The sequence below is a fragment of the Epinephelus moara genome, chromosome 4 (genome assembly GCF_006386435.1).
Source record: "Epinephelus moara isolate mb chromosome 4, YSFRI_EMoa_1.0, whole genome shotgun sequence".
In the NCBI taxonomy this organism is placed as follows: Eukaryota; Metazoa; Chordata; class Actinopteri; order Perciformes; family Serranidae; genus Epinephelus; species Epinephelus moara.
Genome location: NC_065509.1, coordinates 22,774,640 through 22,797,716, shown reverse-complemented (window position 1 = coordinate 22,797,716; position 23,077 = coordinate 22,774,640). Strand labels below are relative to the sequence as shown.

The window sequence follows — 23,077 nt, the reverse complement described above, 5'->3', positions numbered from 1 at the left end:
GTATGTCGTCTAAAATATCATAAAAAAGTCATAGTACAGTATGTCGTCCAAAACATCATAAAAAAGTCATAGTATAGTATGACGTCCAAAATATCAAAAAAAGTCATGGTATAGTATGTTGTCCAAAATATCATAAAAAAGTCATAGTATAGTATGTCCTCCAAAACATCATAAAAAAGTCATAGTATAGTATGAAGTCCAAAATATCAAAAAAAGTCATAGTATAGTATGTCGTCCGAAAATCATAAACAAGTCACAGTATAGTATGTCGTCCAAAATATCATAAAAAAGTCACAGTATAGTAAGACGTCCGAAACATCATAAAATAGTCATAGTATAGTATGATGTCCAAAATATCATAAAAAAGTCATTGCATAGTATGTCGTCCAAAATATCATAAAAAAGTCATAGTACAGTATGACGTCCAAAATAACATAAAAACGTCATAGTATAGTATGTCGTGCAAAATAACTTAAAAACGTCATAGTATAGTATGACGTCCAAAATATCATAAAAACGTTATAGTATAGTATGTCGTCCAAAATAAGATAAAAACGTCATAGTATAGTATGACGTCCAAAATATCATAAAAACGTCATAGTATAGTATGACGTCCAAAATATCATTAAAGTCATCGTATAGTATGACGTTCAAAATATCATAAAAAGTCATAGTCTAGTAAGACGTCCAAAATATCATAAAAAAGTCATAGTATAGTATGACGTCCAAAATATCATGAAAAAGTCATAGCATAGTATGTCGTCCAAAATATCATAAAAAAGTTATAGTATAGTATGACGTCCAAAATATCATAAAAAAGTCATAGTATTTTATGACGTCCAAAATATTATAAAAAGTCATAGTATAGTATGTTTTCCGAAATATCATAAAAAAGTCATAGTATAGTATGACGTCCAAAATATCATAAAAAAGTCATAGTATAGTATGTTTTCCGAAATATCATAAAAAAGTCATAGTATGGTATGTTTTCCGAAATATCATAAAAAAGTCATAGTATAGTATGATGTCCAAAATATCATAAAAAAGTCATAGTATGGTATGTCATCCAAAATATCATAAAAACGTCATAGTATAGTATGACGTCCAAAATATCATAAAAAAGTCATAATATGGTATGTCATCCAAAATATCATAAAAAAGTCACAGTATAGTATGATGGCGAAAATAAAATAAATAATAAAGCCATTATATAATATGTCAAAAGATTTCTTTTTTCAAAAATGTCATAGTATATGATGTCATCAAAGTGTGATTAGAAAATGTCATGGTGTAGAATGTCATAAAGATGTGATAAAACAAAGTCACAGTGTAGTATGACATGAAAATTTTATAAATATTGTCATAGTATAGTATGTCATATACTGTAAATGTGACAAAAGTTATCATATAGTGTGTCATTAAACATGTGATTCATAAAAACGTCATAGTATGGTATGTGATAAAAATGTGATCAAAACTTTCATTGTATTGTATGTCATAAAAAATTTAATATATGTTACAGCATCGTGTCATAAACGTGATAATAAGGTCATAGTATAGTATTTCAAAAAAGTGTATTAAAAAAGCCATCGTATAGTGTGTCATAAAAAATGTGAAAAAGTCATGGTACAGTATGTCTTGAAAGTAATATCATAGTATGTGCTCTACTGTACGGCAGGTTACTTGTGTTGCAGCTGTGCCTCGATCGTGTGATGTGTTGGTGGTGCTCCCGTGGTCCTGCCTGATGCTTCCTACTGCTGCTGTCATTATTAGTCATACTTCTACTGTTATTATACACAGATGATTATTATCACATACATATACAATTATATATTACTATATACTTACAACATATGGTACCACAATAGCTGTAATTATTATTATTATAATGTTATAACTTAAATTAGTGTTGTTGTAAGCTACTGTCATTACTATCTGCCCTGCATCTCTCTCTCTCTCTCTGTCTCTCTCTGTTTCTGTCTTTCTTTATGTATCATTTTGTCATATGTAATACTGTAAATTCATTATGTTGATCTGTTCTGTACGACATCTATTGCATTCCCGTTAAAGGTTTTTTTTTTTTGGGAGTTTTTCCTTGTCCGCCGTGAGGGTCCAAAGGACAGAGGGATGCCCTGTTAGGCAAATTGTTATTTGTGATATTGGGCTTGATAAAATTGAAAAATGTGATTAAAAAAGTCATAGTACAGTATGTCTTAAAAATACACTAAAAAAGTGATAGTATAGTATGTCAAAAAAATTTGATAAAAATGCCATAGTTTATCATGTCATAAAAATGTGATAAAAAAAGTCATAGTATAGTGTCATAAAAGTCTATTACAAAAGTCATTGTATAGTGTGTCATAAAAGTCTATTAAAAAAAGTCATAGTATAGTATGACATCCAAAATAAAAAAAAGTCATATATGTTCAAAAAAAAAAGTGTTAAAAAGTCATAGTGTAGTATGTCATTAAACATTTGACTTCAAAAATGTCATAGTATATTATGTCATCAAAATGTGATTCGAAAATGTCATGGTTTAGTATGCCACAGAAATGTGATAAAATGTATTCATGTCACACTAAAGTGATAAAAAAGTAGTGTTTCAAAAAATGTGATTAAAAAAGTCATAGTATAGTGTGTCATACAACAAAATCAAAAGTCATAGGATGTGATGAATTGTAAATGGTTTCTAAAAGTCAAAATATAGTACGTCATATAAAAAGAAATCCTAATATCTCATTAACAAAAAAAGTGTAGTATAAGAGTAAGAGTGCTGCAGTCCGGCTGAATGTGGGTCACACAGACAAAAAGCCCAAGGAAGAGTTTTAATGCACAGCACACTGCATCATACAGCACTGGTGAGTATTCCTGCGGTGAGTTTCATGAATTAATAGTATTAGCAATGTAAATCATGCTTTAAGTTAACTCACACTATAGCCTGTGGGGAGAATTAGACATATTAGCATAAAACAAGCCACACAGACAAATATATTTTTTTTTAATGATTTCAGAATCTTTTTATTTGAAATGTCAGTGTTCAAGAGAAAATAAAACAGCAATATAAATATTAGCATAAAAATAAGAGTAACACAGGGGTATAGCGTGGGGGCTAAGCATTTGATAAGAAAGATAATACAGCAGGATAGAGTAGTATTAATTCAGCAGCGGACGGACTTACACATATATAATATTTATAATCATTTGTTCATATGGACAGAAAGAGAATGAGAGGCATTCTTTCACAAATGCACAAGATAAAATCACCGCAAAAGAACATTAAGAGGTTACAGAAGGATAGAAACATTTCCATATTTTTTTTTCGTTTTGTTTCTTTACAGGGTGATAAAAGATAGTAGAGAGAAAATGAACACAAAAATATGCGCAACACATATCACAAGTTAACTAGTCTACGTGTGTCACTTTGTTTACTTATCTAAAGTTGTCTTTAATTCGTTTATTTACACTGAAGAGTTAGTTGGCTTCCATGGTGCTTAGTTACTACATTGCAACACAAACTGTTGAAGAACATCTCAGATTTTTATTCATTATTGATTCTTTTTTTTTTCAAACTGTGGTTTTCTTATTTTTCTTGAAAAACAAAATGCAACACATTCCAGTAGTAAGCCACGCCTTGTGGAGAGGGACTTTTATTTTGAAAATGTTGGACGTGGTCCCTACTATACAAACAACTGGCTCATACCATCGACAGGACTTGTGTGTATTTACAGTGGGGAAGAGCCTCACAGGACCAGGGAGTGGAGGGGAGAGGTGAGCGGTAGAGAGGCTAAGGTTTCCCATTGATGTCAATGGAGGAGGGATATTTGACAGGGCTGTCGAGTGGTATCTCCTCACCAACAGGGACAGCTGTGCTTGGCTCTGTTGACCTCAACCTGGGTCAGTGCATTAGAGTAAGTTTAAGGGGTGAGCAGGTCAACAGTGGTTCCTCTGTACATTCAGTGGGTAGAGCCAAGGCTGTTCACCACCCCCTGGTCAATGTAAAGGTGCCACCTCAGTCTTTGCACCCCTCACCACATTCCCTCCGCTCCCCCTGACCCAGCCTGCAAGCTGCCTTTTCTCATGCAGTTGTATCTGGCCAGAGGCCGGACAGACAGATGGATGGCAAAGTAAAGACTTCATATCTTATACAAACAATTCCTCTATGCTATCGAATCATTATCTCCCAAAAGAAAAAAACATGTTATGTGTCACATCAAGTTTCTCCAACACTTCAGGATAGTGAGGGGTAATACTCTGCCGAGACCCTAGAGGCCTGCAGAGTGTCTCCTAAGCACTTAAGTTTACCACATGTATGCGTTTCCCTAAAGACCGAAGTGATTACTACCCCTACATCATCTCATCTTCAGAATACGAACAGTGCATTTCTCTTAGTTTGGCTCTCAACGTGGGGTAGTGAGTGAGGGGAGGACACGAGCTGGGTGTGAGGAGGGGAGGGTAGAGGGTGCAGGGCAGCAGGACGTGTCTGAGCCCATCTGGAGGTGTTATACAAGAAGCCAGTCCCTGCTGCTATACCACCTGCATGGACAGCATGGCTCGTGACTCCATGACACACGACGCCGTGCCACCCCCACCCTCTGCCAGCCCTTCCTCTGGGTGCATGCTCAGGTCATAAAAAATATCAGGAGATTAAAATCTTTATTTCTTTTTTTTTTTAAACTATGATTACAAAAGTAATTTTCATTTTTGTGTCAAGTAAATGCTACATGTGCATTATATTGACCTGCGATTGGAGGGAGGATAACAGATTCAGGATGTCCTCCTCTTTGCTTTTGCAATGCATAGTTTGCAACTCTAAACTAGTATATGTGGTTTGAACCTTAAAGAGCATGCAGAAGAGTTTGTAATACCTGTCAAACAGCAGCCTTATATCCACAGGACTTTTGCTTTAAGACCCTGCAAGGCTGGCCCTATAGGAATCTAATGGATGGCAGCTAGCTTACTTTACAACAGCTGACTTTCCGTCTCAGGGAAAGAGCACAATAAATCCAACATGAAAGACATTAACATTTCATCTCTGAATACATCACTGCGTATAGCCTTGTCGTCCCAGCAAGGTTCCTTACACTGAATCTCTTTGTCCAAGTTCTTTGATTTTGCCAAAATAAAAAAAAAATAAAAAAAAATCACAATAACCCCCCATACCCTGCCAAAATTATCTACCGACAAAGATTATGTGAGCAATACTAGACCTTGAGCACAGCACGGGTTATCAACACCAACAACGGCCTTCAGCACATTCAAGACACTTCCAAAGAACCATCAACATCCATCCAACGTCCATGTGGTCAAAAGTGATTGGCTGTCATTGTTTAGACCGTGGCTAACATGAGTGACAGCAGAGCAGTAAGATACCTAATGGGGGGGGGTATGGGGGGTTGAATTTCTCATCAGATCAGGCCGGGTTCATCATGCCTCCACCTCTCTCCGTCCAGCTCTACTTCTTCTCCTTCTTGGTGGACTTCTTCTTGGAGGCAGGGGTCTGAGCGGCCTTGGGAGGCTCAGGCTGGGCTGAGGCCTGAGGTGGGGGCAGTGCCTGCTGGGAGGCCTGCTGGGCCGTGGCCTGCTGCTGCTGGGGGTTGGAGGTGAGGGTGGCCGTGCTGCCAGGGATGTAGACATTCTGGCGATAGTCGGGCACGTGCTGCAGGGTGAACTGAGGGCTGTAGCGGGTGCTCAGGCCCATGGTGCCTGGTCCCAGGGTGGCCGTAGCCTCGCTCACTTCTGGGGGGAAGAGAGACAGAGTGGGGGAATAAGGGGTGAGGAGGGAGAGGGGGAGAGAGGACAGAGGGATGAAACTTGTTAGAAAACAAGAATTTGGAAGTTTTAGTGTGACAGTGTTACATTAAAGGAGTGAATTTAATGAGATTCCCTGCCCAGGGAAAACACGAGGCTGCAGTTAGCTTGACTAAAAAGTGTTGTGGGGAGAAAAAATATGAACAAAAGAGGCAGCAGAGGTGTTATTATTACACAGTCGTTGATTGTGTGCAGATGTCTTTTTTTTCCTTAACAGAGATGATGAAACCATCTCCCCTGCACACTCCTCTGTGTTTCTGGTTTTCTATCACGCATGCCCCGAGTGTGCACGTGTGCATGACGTAGCTGCTCAGCTCATAATTCTCCCACAGCCCCTGCATTGCAGAGCCAGAGACACAAACGCTCCCTCCCCCATCCTGTAGTTCCTCTCAGCCTATGTAAACACACATATGCACACACAAGCCGTCATGCTAACTAGCCTCCAAACAGTCAAAGCAGTAACTAAAAAACATAATCTAATAATCTTTCTGTTCTTCCACAGTGCTTTGTTAATTGACTGCAGAACTGCTGCTGTGTTGTGCTTCAGCAACACGTTGACAGTAAGTAGAGGAGAGATGACCTTCAGTATTTATCAGATGCACTGATGGTCCTTCCTTCCTGATGGCACTAACTGTTCATTCTGTCTAACTTTGTGCTGACATGCAGGTTGCCGCTATGCCCAAGACAGAGCTTTTTCTCTCTCCTCTCTGTTCACGTCAATGGAAAAATTCCACACCACGTCCGGTGCAGTGTCCAAGAAGGGGGAGGGTGTGATTGTGTGTGTGTAGAGGGAGGAAGATGTGATGGTTTAAATAACAGTGGAAACAATGACTTGAGTCTATCTGGCAATAAATCATGTCAAGTTTGTCCCTTCATCATTTCTGGGTATTTTATATTTGACTGTCACTACATTCGGTGTTGCTCAGCCTGTTTTCAAGGCCAATTTTCTGTGTGTTTTTCCATCTTATTAGTGAGGCTTCCACGGTAAAAGCCCAAAGATGAATCACTGTGTGTGTGTGTCTCCTCAGTTATGCAGGCACTGCAGGAGCAGAGAAATAGGGCAGTGGAAGGAGGACATGTTGTGCAATATTGGGATCTTTAATTCTGTATGAGCCTAAAGGTTGTATATTTCATAACTTTTCATGTAGCTCCATAGCCTTCTGCTTATGATAAAACACTGCGCATGATTAGTGTGTACAGTGGAAACATGCATCTCCGTCATGTTGTTGAATTCAACACGTCACTGTTCATCTGAGGGACTGCAGGTAGTTACGTCCACTGTCTAAATGTCATCTGGGTAACTAATGGGACACAACTACAACTTGGAAACATCAATGTGGACACAGAGAGTTATCAATGAGCAAATCTGGCTACTTGCCCTCCAATTAAACAGGAAGCTAAATAAACCACCTCCACCCACACACCCTCACTGAGCTTATGAATAGAAAAAAATGGTTTGGAAAAGAGAAGATGAACTGATAGAAAAGAGGAACAAGACGGTGAGGAGGTATAGGACTCACCGTTAGCTGCAGCCATCAGGGCTTGGAGCTGCTCAGCCTCAGTTGGGGGCTGTGGCCAGGGGCCAGTTCCCATGGCAACCTCAGGTCCTCCAGTTGCCCTGTGGTGAAAACGAATAAAGAGCAACTGTAAATAACTGTTGGTTCGTCCTCTCCAATGTGTGTGTGTGTATGTGTAGCTCGCTGGTTTGACAGTTGGCGGTTTATGATGTAGAGGCAAAGCAGCTGATGGCGAAGTACACAGCCTGAGGGGAACTCAGTGAGGATAACAAGGAGGATGTATACTTTACAAAACAGGGTGTGTCTCAAACAAACACGCACTCTTAAACACACTCCTGCCTGTCTGCACACAGTAGCAAGCGTGTTCGCGCACTCACACACAGTAAACATTTTGCAATGTTCACTCTCACTCCGGTATGACCATGAACACTGCGCCGTCTAGTAAATCTGATTAAATATTTAATGATACCCCCTTTAAAGGAAATAGCTGTCTGCAGAGTCACACATGCAGCTCTCGGTGAGCGCTGAACATTTCCATCTGGGCAAACTTCACCTTCAAAGGCTTGTTTATTTAAAGGCTGCAATTTGCATGAGGGGGCAACAAAGGAGAAAGCAGACCTGCGATCTATTATGCTCACCTACTTATTTCCATTCCCACACTTGTGACACACCAACACAAGCTCTACAGCTGACAACTGGGTCACAAAGCTTTAATCCTGGCTCTGCTGCTGTTCCCAAAGTGCTAATAAACCTCCATCTTTGGATTTTTAGTTGGCGGTTTTGATTGGCCACGTCACTGCAGTATGTTATCTTCACAATACTGGTACACTGTGTCAGAAAAAAGAGCTGATAATGTCACTTCACTTAATTAGAAGACCAGCAGAAATTACACAAAATCCTATATAACCACCATGGATGCTGCTTTTAAAGCTGTTACAGAGCAAAAACAATACATATGGCTTTAACTAATCTCTCAACCTCCTCAATTCTGTGTCTCTGTGTTGACTACACTGGTTATTGACTGTTTTGGGTAATAACGAACCACCTGAGGGCATTTACTGAAGGATCATTACCCCACAGGGACATGGGTAAAAGCTTCTGGTGGAGCATACAGCCCCACAGAGGACAGTAAACGACACTTTGATTCCCGGGTCCTACTTTCTGACAAATATAGGCTGCAGTAATGAGGAAAACAGGACTGCATGTAAATAGATAGTGTGTTAAATACATGGGGTATATGGAGGAACACTCTTTTCTATTTAAAACCAATGACAAAAAACTCTGAGACAAATTGGTCTGCTCCAGGGAATTAGGAGGAAGTAAAGGACACAAGGGAAAAAGTGAAAGAGGAATTCTAACATAAAAACAGGGATTTGTTTAAGAGCAGGTTGCCAGATCTCACTGCCAAAACTGTGAAGTGGTTTTCAGTTCGGCGCCAGAGAGAGACCGAGGGAGAGAAACACGAATGGTCTGTGCCAGGCATCCAATGAGAAACAGGCTGGGTAAGAGCACGGTCAGTAAAGCCAGGGCAGCCATTTTGTGCCTCTTCACATCACTTAAGATAAAAGGGAATGCTTCATTTGCGCTAAATTAGCATCTCCCCGTACTTATCACATCCTGTGGTTGTGTTAAGCGCTTCCTGTGGTCAGGATTATCACTTCCTGTGGGCAAGATTGTGAACTGTGGTCCAGAGGGATGTCCTTGGTTGGCCAGACATGGCTATTGTTTTTCCTCTGCAACCTCACACGACACGTTTTATCTCTGAACATGGCTCTCCTTGTGGTTTTGCAGTGAACTTTCAAGACTTCAGCACCAAATTTAATTCAAGCCAATTCAGCCAGTCACATGGTGTACATGATGACATCTGACCTCAAGAGTTTTATGTGCTGTTTACATCACTGAGGAACTTTTTAACCTCTAACCGGTATTTTGCAGGAATCAATCATGAGACAGCTGTCTGCATTGTCTCTTTGTTGTTGTCGTCAAGTTGGTAAATCACATGAAAAAGCCACATGTGGTGATGTTGAGCTACAACCATCACAGACATACATCAAAGGCAACATTGTATGGTAAGCCAGTCTTCGAGAAGGAGAGAGAACAAGAGCTCTCAGAGTATAATGACTATATGTATGGCACACATACAAGGCATAAACAAATCTACAAAACACTGCACGCAAACTCAAAAGTGTCACAGTCCTTTCTACGCCACAGCAGGCATTGTGGCCTATGCACATCGATCAACAAACCCCATCAAACTTTTAGGGAGACTAACAGAAGCTATGGGTTAGGTACATCTACACACAGCACAGCACTCAACTGCAGTGCACTACCTAAAATATTTTAGCCATTCTCTGCCCTTACCAACTGATCAGGTCCCTCTTTTTCACCGACCAGTGACGCGACAAAACTGAGCACTGATCAGCTCCTAAGGACAGAGAGTCACCATGTAGTTTCTACGTCTAAATTAGTACCTTGTCCCACTCTTCGGCGTCCATCGTATGTGTGTACCGTATGGCATGTGGGGACTAGAAACACAACAAGTTATACAGTCTTAGAGAATCATCGTGTATTTGACTGAAGGCTGGATTTTGTGTAAGGAACAAGGAAAATGCTGAGATATTGTGCTCTAGATTTCAGTGGAAAATATGTTGAGTCTGTCATATCCATTTAAAATACCAGAGATGGGAAGTTAGTTTTCTTTTTCTCTACCACTAACATGAACTACGTCCAATGTACCCATAACCCCAGTGGTATTCTATAACGACAGTGGTCTGTGTGTGCATGTGTGTGTCTCACATTTTCCTGACTTGGCTCAACAGAGCGTTTTGCCCCAGCTGGTATGTTTCAGGGAAAAAGCCTTGACTCACTGAATGTGTTGTGCAATCATTGTTGTGAAAACTGTTGCTGCACACACTCCATTTTAGCACTCACAATATGTGCGAATAGCAATCAAGCATCGACACACACACTCACAAAAACACACAACTGATATAGAGAGTCACAAGTCATCTACTGTGATTTAACAGTGATGGTGTCAAAAATGTAATGTCAAGTCAGTACGACCTCTAAGACAGCAGATACTGAAGAGAGCGCAAGAAGGATACATACACTATCCCATCCCCCCACTAGCTCTGGTCACCGTCCCTCATCAGTAGTACTGAGTGATGGTGCACAGGCTCAGAGAGCGCAGAGAGGAGAGGAACGGGAGGGGAGGGGGAGGGGGAGGGGGAATGAAAGCTGCGGCAGCCATTTTATAAAGCAGCCTGAAACCAGGCAGAGATGCTCAGTCAGGAGTTTAAATTAACAATCTGAATTCACTGAGCAGGATCATGCAATAAAATCATCACTGCAGTGTAATTCAAAGCCAGATTCAGATGGTTACATCGTGACTTTGATGTCATCAGTGCTTTATAATCAGCATCACAGCATTCACTACCATCCCCCTATTCTTTTATTCCTCATCCTTCACCACTCCCTCTGTCTTTAAGATAAGCCTGCCCTGTGCAGCACAACAACATGTCCTTGACATTACTGGGTATTTTAGCACTGTGTGTGTGTATGAGTGTGTGCATGTCAGTGTACTCACCCGCTAGGTCCAGGTCTCTGTCCCTGTGTGAAGCGCCAGTCATTGTTGGGGGGCTTTTGCTGTGAAGAGAACAGAAGACGCAACATGAACTGCATGTTTCATGTCAACAACAGCAAGGGGAATATGAGGTGTATCTTTTGTTTAAAGAGATGTGTCCTTGTGGCGTACAGATCTGTGCGTGACAGTGTGTGTCTATCTGTGATTTAGAAAACCTTTTCAGTTTTTCAGTGAGGCTCAACAAAGGGTTACAGATGGAAACAAATATCTGTATGCTCAGGCATCCATGTTGTTCCAAAAGCCGTGGAGCATAAAATGCTGCAGGGGAACACACGCACACACAAGCAAACAAACACACAAACTGGGGCGCTGCTTATAAAACGGGACTCACAAAACAAAAGGCAGATTATATCAAAAAGAGAACAACAGGATGGCTAACTGAGAAATCAGCTATATAATAGTGTTATGAGCCAAAATATGTCCAGAGGACCTTTAAAAGGGACTGTAACACTCCCACAACACTTTCTGAGGGATAGATGGATGAGCTTCCCTGCCAACTAAGTAACTACAGGGCTCTTATGAGAATCTTTTAATAGATGCAGAGGGCAGAGAGAGTCCTTGGAAGACAAAGCTGTTTGTTATTTTGATACCAAGACATCATGGAGATAAAGTAACGATGGCGTCTCAGCAGCCATAAAAGCCTCTCTCATGTCTGTGTCCCTACTACTCTCTATTAATGTCTTCAAGACCACCGCACTCTTGTCCATCTCTACCTCCCTGACCATGCCACCGTGCCTTTTCCATCTCTCTAGCTCTTTCCCTCTCTCTCAGGCTCTCTTGTTGTGCAGTGATGCGGTGAATAGACCCTTGGCTCGGCTCCAGATTCTGCCGCCTAATCGACACAAGAGCTCCCCGGAGAGAGAGGCCAGCAGGATGATGTGCTGCATTATTAAAAGAGCTGTTCTACCCGAGGGAATGATGGAGAGAAGTGAGAGAGCAGGAGAGAAAACAGAAAGAGAAAATACCTGCACAAAAGGAACAGTCATGACTGGAGCATCTATTAGAATGCAGGTAAATGAGGAGCAAATGCGCCAGTGAATGGTGACTTACTGAATGAACAGCCAGGGAAATAAGTGAAATGAGGAACAGTGTTCAGTATCAATGCAGACAAACAGTGACGGCCACCTCACGAAAGAGAATAACAGAGAACTCAACAGCAACTTAAATAGGGGAGTGAAAGAGGGACTGTGGAACATTGTCTCATCTACTAAGGACCTATCAAGGACACTACAAAGGGTGAGAGGGAGTGTGAATGATACAAAATGGAGTACTATGTAACAAACAGTGTTCGTTCAATAATACAATCATTAATCAACCCTATAATCCATGTAATGTTGAGTGAAAATAGCTGATAGTGGATTGAACTTCAGTACCTCTTGGTCAGATGCAGAGAAGTCTGATTTGTTATGTCCTCATAAGTAACTGCAACACCAGAACCCACTTATCATTATTACAAAATAAAACCATAGTGGACGAGGATGAGAAGAAGAGTGCATATCTGAACTCTCATCCTTCCATCAGAGCACAGCCTGGTCGATGTTGCGAGTCTAAAAATGGACTCAGACATGTGTATATGTGCGTGGGCACGAAAGTCTGTCTGAGCTTTGGTCGAGAGCGAAAAAGATCAGCGCTGAGTGGAGGCAAACATCCACAGAGAGGCCCAGCATTCCAGCTGTGTGAGTCGCTCTCACCACACAAACACTCACAGACACACGCTTGTCATTTCCAAGGTCTAATCCCACTGCAGGCAAGTGGAATGAAGGGTAACAGTCACTGTGCTGGAATACAGCCCCCGCTGCTATCTCAAGGTAAACACTGTAATCCTGCATGCTTCATTATGGACAACTTGGCTGAACTTAAACCATCACAAGCAGACAGGTAATAGCCACACAAATGCAAATCTCTTCTGCTCAAGACAAAAGTTAAACCGAGGGACTTCATCCTTTCACTCAACTGAACCACAAACTGTTAAGAGCTGTTGTGTTCAGACAACAGTTGCCAGGGAAAACAAATCTCAAGCCAGGTTTAATGGCATGCAGGGCTCAAAATCTAATTGACTCAAGCTCCAATTATATGAGCATCTTTAGATGTGCTTGTTATTTGTTGTTACATAGTCTCTGAAGTGAGTGAATCATTTAAAATGAAGAGATGAGGATATCTAAAACGCTCAAGACATTTTTTTTTCCACAGTGCAAGTTAAATTTAAAAGGCAGGGAGTAGAGAGAGAAGGTCAGATAGACTGCTCAGGGAGACGAGGCCAATGGAGAGAGATGAAGGGATTACAGTTCTGCCGGCCTGAAGTCTCAGCCAACAGAAAGACTTTCATACAAGCTTGGAAGCTTTATATACTGTCAGTCTGCTTCCCTTACATCTTTGAGTTGAACCAAAGAGCTTTCAGGGCTCCTCAGGTGAATTACAACCTGACTGAGTTCCTTAGCTACAGCAACACAAAGTCTGTCTGTCAGAGTACTATCATACTAAGAATTGAGATGGACAATCATCACGCAAGATCATGTGAGCATCAGGGGGTATAAACTGGACTGATGAGCACATGGACACACCTGAACCATGCTTAAAATCTGTGTTACTGCTTAACCGCTTCTCTGCCATGATACAAAAAGGTGTACAAAATTAAAAAAAAATCACTGTAACCTCATCCGTTTCTCTCCCTCTGACAAGGATGAAAAAATACTGTGCATGCAAACACTTCCTTCACACACACAGGTCCATCTGGTACTCTTTTTGGAGGATTCAGTTTCCTAACACACACACAAATTGTATTGGTGTTAAAAAACTGTGGCTGGACTGCACCTGGTGCTCTGTCTGAATAGAGGAAGTTGTGTTTGTTCTGTTGCTCTAATAACCTTCAGTGTACACACACATACACGCCACACCATATAACCTCCAGCACACAGGCAATGATTACACCAGTAGGAATCTACAAATCTATAGAAAACAACATGTGTGACCACTAAAATGCTGGATCCATTACACTGTTAGTTGATCATAAGGGAAAAGCAGAGCACTGGGACAAGAGAAAAGCACCTGTGTTACTCGATTTTAATATTCCTCTCCCTTAAACAAACATCATGACTCCACTTACAAACCCCTTGAGGACAGTTTTTTCTGGACCGCATGAGCTGGTTCGTCACATGTGCAGCTTCATCATCCATAAAAATAAGTTTATTTACAAAACACTCGGCCTAACTCAGTGCACGTGCCAACCCTTATAAACTCCCACAGACTCAACGACTGAAAAATAACACATGGTCATGGAAACACTGAGATTCTGCTTTAAATCTAGGATTTTGCTAGTACAGAGAGGGGAATAACTGCAGCAATGGAAGAGACGAGGCAACTTAGTGGGTGAGTCAAACTCATGACATCAGGATTACATGGCATGTTCCTGTGTCCACTGAGCTGGAAAGCTCAATCAATCATGGGAATTTTTCTCTTTCAACGCAATAATTTGTATGTTATAGGCCACATGGAAGCAAATAAACACCAATATTTTCTTGTAGGAATCTTCAATATAAGTTTCCCCCAAACCTTCTGTGTTAGCACATGGTTAAAAATAGTACCAAAACAGCATACTGCAAATGAATAGAGGATACAAAGAGGGGTAGTGGGAACTGACTGACAATTGGTCACTAAGGCCCCAGGGTCCTGCTAAAATTACACATGACTGGAGGCTCCTCGTGCCTGACACTATGTACACACAGCCTCACACGCAAGCATATAAACACCCAGTGATGACTGCAGCTCTAAAGCCATTATAGCCTACGCCGTCTGTCGCTATGGCACACGTGCATAAAAAGCCATCCTTCCTTTCTCTTTGTCTACCCCTCTGTCTCTTTTCCTCTGTTGTCCTAGTTGCACACGTGTCACTAGAGCAGGGAGACAGATGGTACCCTGCTGACCTCAGGACAACCTAATTCAGCACAGAGAGTGTCTCTGTAAGACTCATGAGAAACAGGAGAATCTTTCGGATATTAAACAGATACAAGGACAGACATCATGTTGTGCGGAGAAGAAATAGTCATCACCAAAAATACCACATCAAGAATACTGACCTTCAGTCAAACTCTACATTACACATGACATGGTTGAGGATGAACCCTGAGCATGAATGGGTTAACTTTTTCTCATTACATCCCCAAAAGTGACTCACTCTGCTGAGAACACTGTCGGCCATCTTCTATCTCTGACAGTGCTTCCTTTGCATCCAAACACTAAATGGGTTGTCTGTGCCTTATGCATGTGGTTATTATCTGGTTAGCTTTGCTTCACACCCCACTCTGAACACATGGAAAAAAGTGGCATTTCTGACCAAGGATCTAAGAATGGAAAATAGAAACGTCTGTGCTGAACCCACGCAGTAAAAACAGCCTCCCTCATGTGATGCTGTGTCCTGGAACCAATCACCAAAAGTTCAGAGGACAACAGGAAGTCAGGGGTCAGGCCACTGACCCCATGAATTCCTGTTTTTCAGCTACTGCTTTATTCTTTGACTCCCTCCCACCCCACCCCTCTTAACATTTTCTTTCCTTGGCCCTTTTCCTCTCCTTCACCCCCCATCTCTCCCTCTGTCATCCTGTTCCCCTCTATCTCCCAGCCATTGCACTGAGCCAACACTGCAGGATATTTTCATCTGTCTGTCTCCTCCTCTCCATCTGTTGGCAGTGCTTATGTTTCCCTCTTTTCCTTCCTTTGACATTTCTCCTTCAACTACCTTCTCTCTGCCTGGCTTTCTCCTTATCTGTACCTTTCTTATCCATAAAGAACCGATCCTCTGACTGAAGGTCAGAGATACTGTATAGCCTCAGGTCAGATTAAATATTTAGATGTTTTTCACTCTACCCAAACCTGTCTAGTAGGACAACAAAGCTGTAAGAGTGGTTTCACCATGTAGAGAGAGGGATCCGCCTGCTAAAACAAGTCAGGTTTCAGATAAAAATACTGCAGAGCTACGTGACAGAGGAAATCTAGGTTAGCACTCTGTCGTCAAGAGTTTAAGAGAGTTAAAGCATCACAACTATGGTTTTAACCCATTACTTGTATGGACAGACCTTTACAAAATCAAAACTGCATGTGAAATCATTTCTTGAGATACTTAATGCATTTCTCAGACCCAACTATAGACACTGAAACACCTGTGCTGGTTTTATCCACAATGGCATATCCCACCAATGCCTTGCTTGCACTCCCACATAATCCCTCACCTCACTGGCTGAGTTCATAAGGTGCTTCCTGCTGAGTGTCGTGCTGAGCGTGTTGTTGCTACTCAGCATGGGTGTCTTCATAAATACAAAGTCGCTCCTGCTGGATATGGTGGAGTAGCAGGGCCTGTAGGTGCGTGTGTGCAGTTCCTGGGGGCCTCCAACAACCTCCATATAGCGTATGGGTCCATCAGTATTGAGCTGCAGGTGCAGGTCCTTGCTTGGCCTCTGATGGTAACGGCTGGACCTGTGGCGACCGTAGCAGCAGCAGTCGGAGTCTCCCACCCCTAGGCCACGGCGCCTTAGGCAGCACACCATGAGGACGACAAAGGTGATAAAGGAGACAGCTGACACACTGGCTAAAGAGATGATGAGGTAAAGAGTGATGTTCGGCATCCCAGTACGGTGGTTGATGGGTGTGTGGCGAGGGCTTGCTGGAGCACCTATGTCAGGTCCCTTCTCATCCACAGTTACTGAAATGTTAACGGTACTGGACTTAGGAGGGTCACCATTGTCCTGAATGATAACCACAATGTCATAATTTGAGCCACTTTCCTCCTCTGCCCACTTGCGGGCTGTGCGGAGTTCACCAGTGTGTGCCCCGATACGGAACATGCCAGCATTTGGTCCAGGGGCGATGGAGTAAAACAACCATGCATTGTGCCCACTATCTGCATCCACCCCTACAAGTTTGTTTATGAGGTACCCTGGGCCAGCAGATGGGGGCACAGTGAACTGTAATCCTTTGTCTTTTGAGTAGGCGGGGTGTACAACTGCTGGCACATTGTCATTCACATCCATCACAAACACATGCACCGTGACATTGGCTGTCCGTGAGGGCACCCCAGCATCCCGGGCCTGCACCTCAATACGGAAGGCTTTAAGCTGTTCATGATCCAGAGAGCGCATGCTGTAGATTTGGCCACTCTCTGGGTTAATGTAGACATAAGAAGAAATGGGTGAGTCCTGGACCATACTGGGAAGGATGGAGTAGGAGATGCGAGCATTGTCACCAAGGTCTGGGTCAGTGGCTGAAACAGAAGCGATGGGTGCACTGGGAGCGTTGTTCTCTGGGATGTCCACAGAGTATGAAGGCTGAGAGAAGGTGGGGGGATTGTCATTTACATCAGAGAGCTTCACCACAAAGGTGGTTTGTGATGAAAGGGGTGGGGAACCAGCATCAGTGGCCTTGATGACCACTGTGTACTCTGGGACAGTCTCACGGTCCAGGTTTTCAGCAGTGGTGAGGCTGTAATGCATGCCAAAAGCTGAATGAAGTTTGAATGGCAAACCTGGTTGCACAGTTAATGTAACCTCCCCATTCACACCAGAGTCCAGGTCCCGAGCACTTATTAGTGCTATCACAGTCTCTGGTGCCGAGTCCTCTCTGATAGGACTGGTCAATGATGTCAGTGTCACCTCTGGTGCGTTGTCATTCACGTCAATGATGTCCACTATGACGTTACAAGAACCCTCCATGGCGGGGGAGCCACCATCTCTGGCCTGCACTGTGATGTGGTATGCAGTGGCTTTCTCATAGTCAACATCACCCTTCACACGGATCTCCCCGCTTTTAGAATCCACACTGAAAAGGCTGAGAACGCGTTCCGGTGTGTATTTACTAAACAAGAAAGATATTTCTCCGTTGTTACCCGAATCCGCGTCGGTCGCGTTCAATTTCGTAACTAAAGTGCCCCGTGCCACATTTTCTAATAGCCTAACCTTATTTACCGGCTCGTCAAAGACGGGCGCATTGTCATTTACATCCAGAATTTTAATGAGCATAAGTGTCGAGCCAGATTTCTCAGGCTGACCCCCATCCACAGCAGTGAGCAACAGGCGGAATGAGGCCTGCTTCTCCCTGTCCAGAGCTTTATCCACCACTAGCTCTGGAAACTTGCTGCCATCACTTTTAGTTTCCACATTCAAAGTAAAAAAGTCATTTGCTGCGAGATGGTAAGTGCGTAAAGAGTTTGTACCCACGTCTGGGTCGTGTGCGCTCTCCAAGCGGAACCTTGTGCCAGGAGCAGCCGCCTCTGATATCTCCAGGGAAATGTTGCGGGTTGAAAACTGCGGTGCGTTGTCATTCACATCCAGAATGTCCACCACGACTCGTTGAAAGTCTAAAGGAGCCTCCAGAAGTACTTGAAGGTGTAGGGAACATGTTGAACTTAATTCGCACAGTTGCTCCCTGTCAATTTTTTGTTTGATAACCAATTCGCCGGTCGCCTGCTTTACCTCAAAATACTCCGCTGATGATTCCGAGACCACCCGCAATCTTCTCTGAACAATCCCCTGAGCAGAAAGACTCAAATCTCTAGCGATATTCCCAACGACAGAGCCCGGGCTTAGTTCCTCCGATACGGAATAGCTGAGCTGAGCGGACGCACAGGAGAGGCCAGCTAGATAAAGGCAAAGCCTCCACAGCCTCCCTCCTCCGGAGCGCTTCCTCTGTCTGGAGTCCATTGTGCTGCGCTCCGAGGAGCGGAGAATGGGAAAGTTTTCAACTTCTTCTTTCACCGTAATGTATCCATAGTAGTTTTAAAACGAGGCTGCCAGTTGTGATGGTAAAGGTTTCCGTTTCAAAAGTAGAGCGACGGGAAGTTTTGATGTGATCATGACGGCAGGCTTTTAAGAAAAAAAACGAGAGCGAAAATCAAAGTATTTTCTGCCTCCACTGAAACTCTCTGCTCTGTCTCCTCCGCCTCGCTCTCGGCATGGGCGGGGAGAGGGAACAGAGGCCTTCCCCCTCATTGGGAGATAGGGCTGGACCAGCTCTGTCACACAGCTCTCTCACACACACAGTGAAAACTTTCCAGTGACTCCACTTCCACTGACAGGCAAGTATCAGCTCAGCTCTCATTGTAAAAGTTTGAGAGGACAATAAAAAGCGGTTTAACTCAGGGAAAAATATATCTTGACTGTTGAAAATATATAGAGAATATATACATATATAGAGAGAGTAGATGTTATTTTGTTGAATCACGTGCTATCACTGAGAGCTCCTCATTATCAAAACACAGCAGTCTATCAAGCAGCTGTTATTTATAGCAATGCTATTTGTATCCGCAGGGGGGCATGGTTTCCAAACTGGTCTTTCCCTTCCCGAATTTCAAAGGAAAGTTGAAATGGGGCTTCCTCATAAAGTTAAGTCGGTCTACTAAATATGTTCACATGTATGGAAGACATAAAATGCCACGCAGCAATTTGAAGATACAGGACATTTAGCTTAAAGAAAAGGGCAAATTTTCGTTTTAGAAGAAAAGGCAACAATTAAGGATTAATTGTTGCAATCAAAAAAAAAAAAGTTTACTAAAATTGGTCAATGAAAGAACGTTTCGCAGAAAAGGGGTGAAACCCTATTCTCATTTTACCATAATATTTAAACCGAAGATTGTTAAGATGAATTTTAAGATAAAGAAATTGAACATAAAATACGTAATCTTATGTTTCAGCTAAGGTAAAGAGTAATTTACTGAGGAATAAAACAACGACATTATCTTATTATGGCAAAATGCAATCAAAAACTATTACATTACTGAAGTTTCAATATATAACAAATCATATGTTTAAATCTCATCAAAATTAATTTGCTGAATTTGCTTAAGGGATTGTAATATCCCATGGATTATGAGCAGGGATCATAACTCTGTTGCTGACCATAGTCAAGCCACACAAACTCACTGCACTTTAGTTTCAAGTACAGAAAAACAGAAAACACTTTTTCTTAGTGTACTCTAGTAAATAAATCGCGCTTTACTACTGAACGTTAAAAATAACCAAAAAATAGAATAAGGTGAGGTCTGTTCAACCCATATTTATTGATACAATATCACACAGTGACTTCTGGTTCTCAGCTCACCTGCTGGCTCTCAAAGGTCCAGGTGCTGTCGGGCAAAGACGCATCCAGGACACTGATGACCTCCTTAAAGTCAGTGGTGCTGCTGGGCTTTATCAAAGTGAAATCACTGTACTCTGACATTGGAGACATACAGGACCTGAAGGACTGACTCTGAGACAACATGTCTCCTCCCAGGACCTCCACGTACTTTATAGGTCCATCAGTGTTGAGCTGAATCTGCAGGTTTCTGTTGGGGTTCTTGTAATCATCACAGTCGCTCCGTCTCATGCAGCAAGTACCGCTGCTTCTGCTGTTCCTCATGCATTTGACCGCTAAGATGAGAAAAGTCACCAGAGACAGCACGGACACCGAGGCCAGAGAGAGAATCAAATAAAGGGTGATTCTGCCAGTTTTCTTGCTGGGCTCGGCCGCTTTCTGTCGGAGGTCTAAGATGGGCTCATGGAGGCCGTCCTCCAGCTGGATGGACACCGTGACGGTGGCGGACTGGACCGGTTCCCCGTCGTCCTTGATCTCTATGAGCAGCCTCTGAGAGGAGTCGTCCTGCTCGGACACAGCGCGTTTAGTCCTCACCTCCCCTGTGTACAGATTGACAGTGAAGAGAGAGGCGTCTGTGGCCTCCGCCACTTTGTAGGAGATCCAGGCGTTATGGCCCGAGTCAGCGTCCACGGCCGTCACCTTGGTAACCAGGTGACCCGCTTTAGCGGAGCGGGGCATCCTCTGATGAGAGAGGGAGCCCATGGCGGAGGAGGGGTAAATAACAGCGGGGGCATTGTCGTTCTGGTCCAGGATAAAAACATGGACAGTGGCGTTGCTGCTGAGAGACGGAGAGCCCTGATCCTTTGCCTGAACCTGAATCTGAAACACCTTGAGTTTCTCATAGTCAAACGAGTGCATGCTGTAGATGCTGCCGTTATCTGAGTTAATGTAAACATAAGATGAGACAGACACGTCCTGCACTTTAGAGTCCAGTATAGAGTAAGAGATTTTGGCGTTGTCACCAAAATCCAGGTCAGATGCTGATACTGAGTACAGTATAGAGCCTGGCACCCCGTTCTCTTTTAAATATACATTATAGGAGAGCTGAGTGAATATAGGAGGGTTATCATTCACATCAGTGATGCTGACAGGTATAATTTTCGTACTGGACAGAGGAGGAGAGCCTGAATCAGTGGCTGTTATCTCAATATTCAAGTCCGAGCGGCTCTCCCTGTCTAAAGCACCACTGGTCACCAGTGCGTAATTATTAGAAAAAGAAGGTTTCAGATTAAAAGGAGAACCTTTGGTAAGCTGTAACGTCACTTTACCGTTATCACCGGAGTCAAGGTCTCGCGCACTGATTAACGCAACCACGGTACCACTTGGTGCATCTTCGCGTACTGGCTTTGGCTGAGAGGTAAGAACAATTTCTGGAGCATTATCATTGAAGTCAATAATGTCTACCTGCACGCGACAGTGGCCCTCCATTTCAGGGCTGCCTTTATCTTTTGCAATTACATCAATGTCATACGAGTTGGTAGTTTCATAGTCTAACTCTCCTTTCAGAGTGATTTCACCTGTTAAGGAGTTAATATCAAACATTGACAATACAGAATCAGGTGTCCGAGAGCCAAATGAGAATTCAATTTCACCATTTAAACCTTCATCAGCATCTGTTGCTTTGGGCTGTATAACAGTAACCCCCTTTACACCTTTTTCACCCAGAGATACTCTGTATATATTTTTCTCAAACACAGGGACATTGTCATTTATGTCCAGCACAGTTATGGTTATTTGTGAGGTTCCGGATCTGACTGGATTCCCACCGTCTAATGCTGTTAGTAATATTTTGTGAACAGCTTTTTTCTCTCGATCTAGAGGCTTTTCTAAAACAAGTTCTGGTACGGTTTTACCCCCCTCCATTTCCTTTATTTTAAGGGAACAACACTCATTTTTACTTAAAGTATATGATTTAAGTGAATTGCTTCCAACGTCGGGGTCCGTTGCGCTCTCCAAAAGAAAGCGTGTGCCTACTGCTACTGATTCGGCAATTTTCAAAAATAATTCATTAGATAGAAAACTGGGAGAATTATCATTAATATCTCGTATTTCAACCTCAATTCGGTGTAACTGTAACGGGTCCTCTACAACCACTTGCAGAGGTAGAACACAGCTGGCGCTTTGTCCACATAAAGCCTCTCTGTCTATTCTGTCATTCACCACCAGCTCGCCCTTCCCCGCATCCACACTGAAATACTGCTCACCAGCCTCAGAGGCGACACGCAGTTTACGGTCAAAAATCTCAGATAATCCCAGACCGAGATCTCTGGCTAGATTTCCTACCACCGAGCCCTGTTTCAGTTCCTCCGGGATGCTGTAACGAGTCTGTCCGTTTATTGTACTCCACAAGAGAAAGAAATGATGCCACCAAAGCGCCTGCCATCTCCAGTCTCGGTATCCTATTGTCTTTGTCATCCTTGATTCAGTAAAATACATCATTTACAATCCCAAAGAAGAGAAAACATGAAGTTAAAATCCATAATCCACGAGCGTGACATATTCCGTTAAAAAGACGCCTGTTCATGACCAAAAATAAAATTAAGATATAACCGTATACTCCAGATACACGAAGCATTTACCTACTCTCCTCCCACCCCGAGCATTGTGGTTTTGGTGCTGAAGCTGCATGGGGGAGGGAGTAGATCTCTTTGTACAGTTCTGAATGCTATTGGTGCACAGCATCCATCCCTCACATCCAATGAGAGGGAAACTGTGCAGCCTCGTTAAAGACACACTCACCCTTTTGCACTATCATGAAAGAGTATGTGGACTACAATCACAAGATGCCACTGAATTTCCATTACTTATATAAATGGATATATAATGGAATAAATGGACATATAAATAAACGCAGGCCTTTTAAAATGTACGTCTGTTAATCCACAATGCATTTACTGGTTGCAACAATCGATTTAACTGAGATAAATTTATTTTCCTTTGCTTTCATTTCTTCCGGGTAAAGACCATCATCAGAGTCTATCTACGTTATTAA

General features: G+C 42.6%; 2 protein-coding genes and 1 long non-coding RNA gene across 52 annotated transcripts in view; 1 reads left to right on the top strand and 2 right to left on the bottom strand.

The window, feature by feature from the left end:
• The window catches only part of LOC126388531 (uncharacterized), a 31,516-nt gene extending 24,212 nt beyond the window's left edge, over nt 1-7,304 (top strand). Inside the window, exons 4-5 of the long non-coding RNA XR_007569758.1 lie at nt 6,311-6,368; nt 6,475-7,304. This is a non-coding gene — a long non-coding RNA (uncharacterized LOC126388531). The remainder of the gene's footprint in view (nt 1-6,310; nt 6,369-6,474) is intronic.
• LOC126388510 (protocadherin gamma-C5-like) overlaps nt 2,992-23,077 on the bottom strand; it is a 329,671-nt gene continuing 309,585 nt past the window's right edge. For 28 of the 50 annotated variants that reach the window (XM_050041666.1, XM_050041667.1, XM_050041657.1 and 25 more), the window contains 4 exons: nt 10,912-10,970; nt 9,797-9,850; nt 7,329-7,426; nt 2,992-5,736 (listed from right to left, as the gene is read on the bottom strand). In XM_050041666.1, the coding sequence (XP_049897623.1) occupies nt 5,453-5,736; nt 7,329-7,426; nt 9,797-9,850; nt 10,912-10,970 (495 nt within the window). In that variant the 3' untranslated portion in view covers nt 2,992-5,452. Of the gene's footprint in view, nt 5,737-7,328; nt 7,427-9,796; nt 9,851-10,911; nt 10,971-16,190; nt 19,109-23,077 lie in introns of those variants that run through there. The other 22 variants (XM_050041674.1, XM_050041680.1, XM_050041659.1 and 19 more) reach the window with 6 other exon arrangements.
• LOC126388516 (protocadherin gamma-C5-like) lies at nt 20,041-22,683 on the bottom strand. Its single transcript, XM_050041691.1, has one exon. The coding sequence runs from the start codon at nt 22,522-22,524 to the stop codon at nt 20,041-20,043; it is 2,484 nt and encodes an 827-aa protein (XP_049897648.1). The 5' UTR covers nt 22,525-22,683.

Coding starts and splice junctions, on each gene's coding strand:
- LOC126388516 (XM_050041691.1), bottom strand. CDS start 22,524: ATGATGTATTTTACTGAATCAAGGATGACAAAGACAATAGGATACCGA.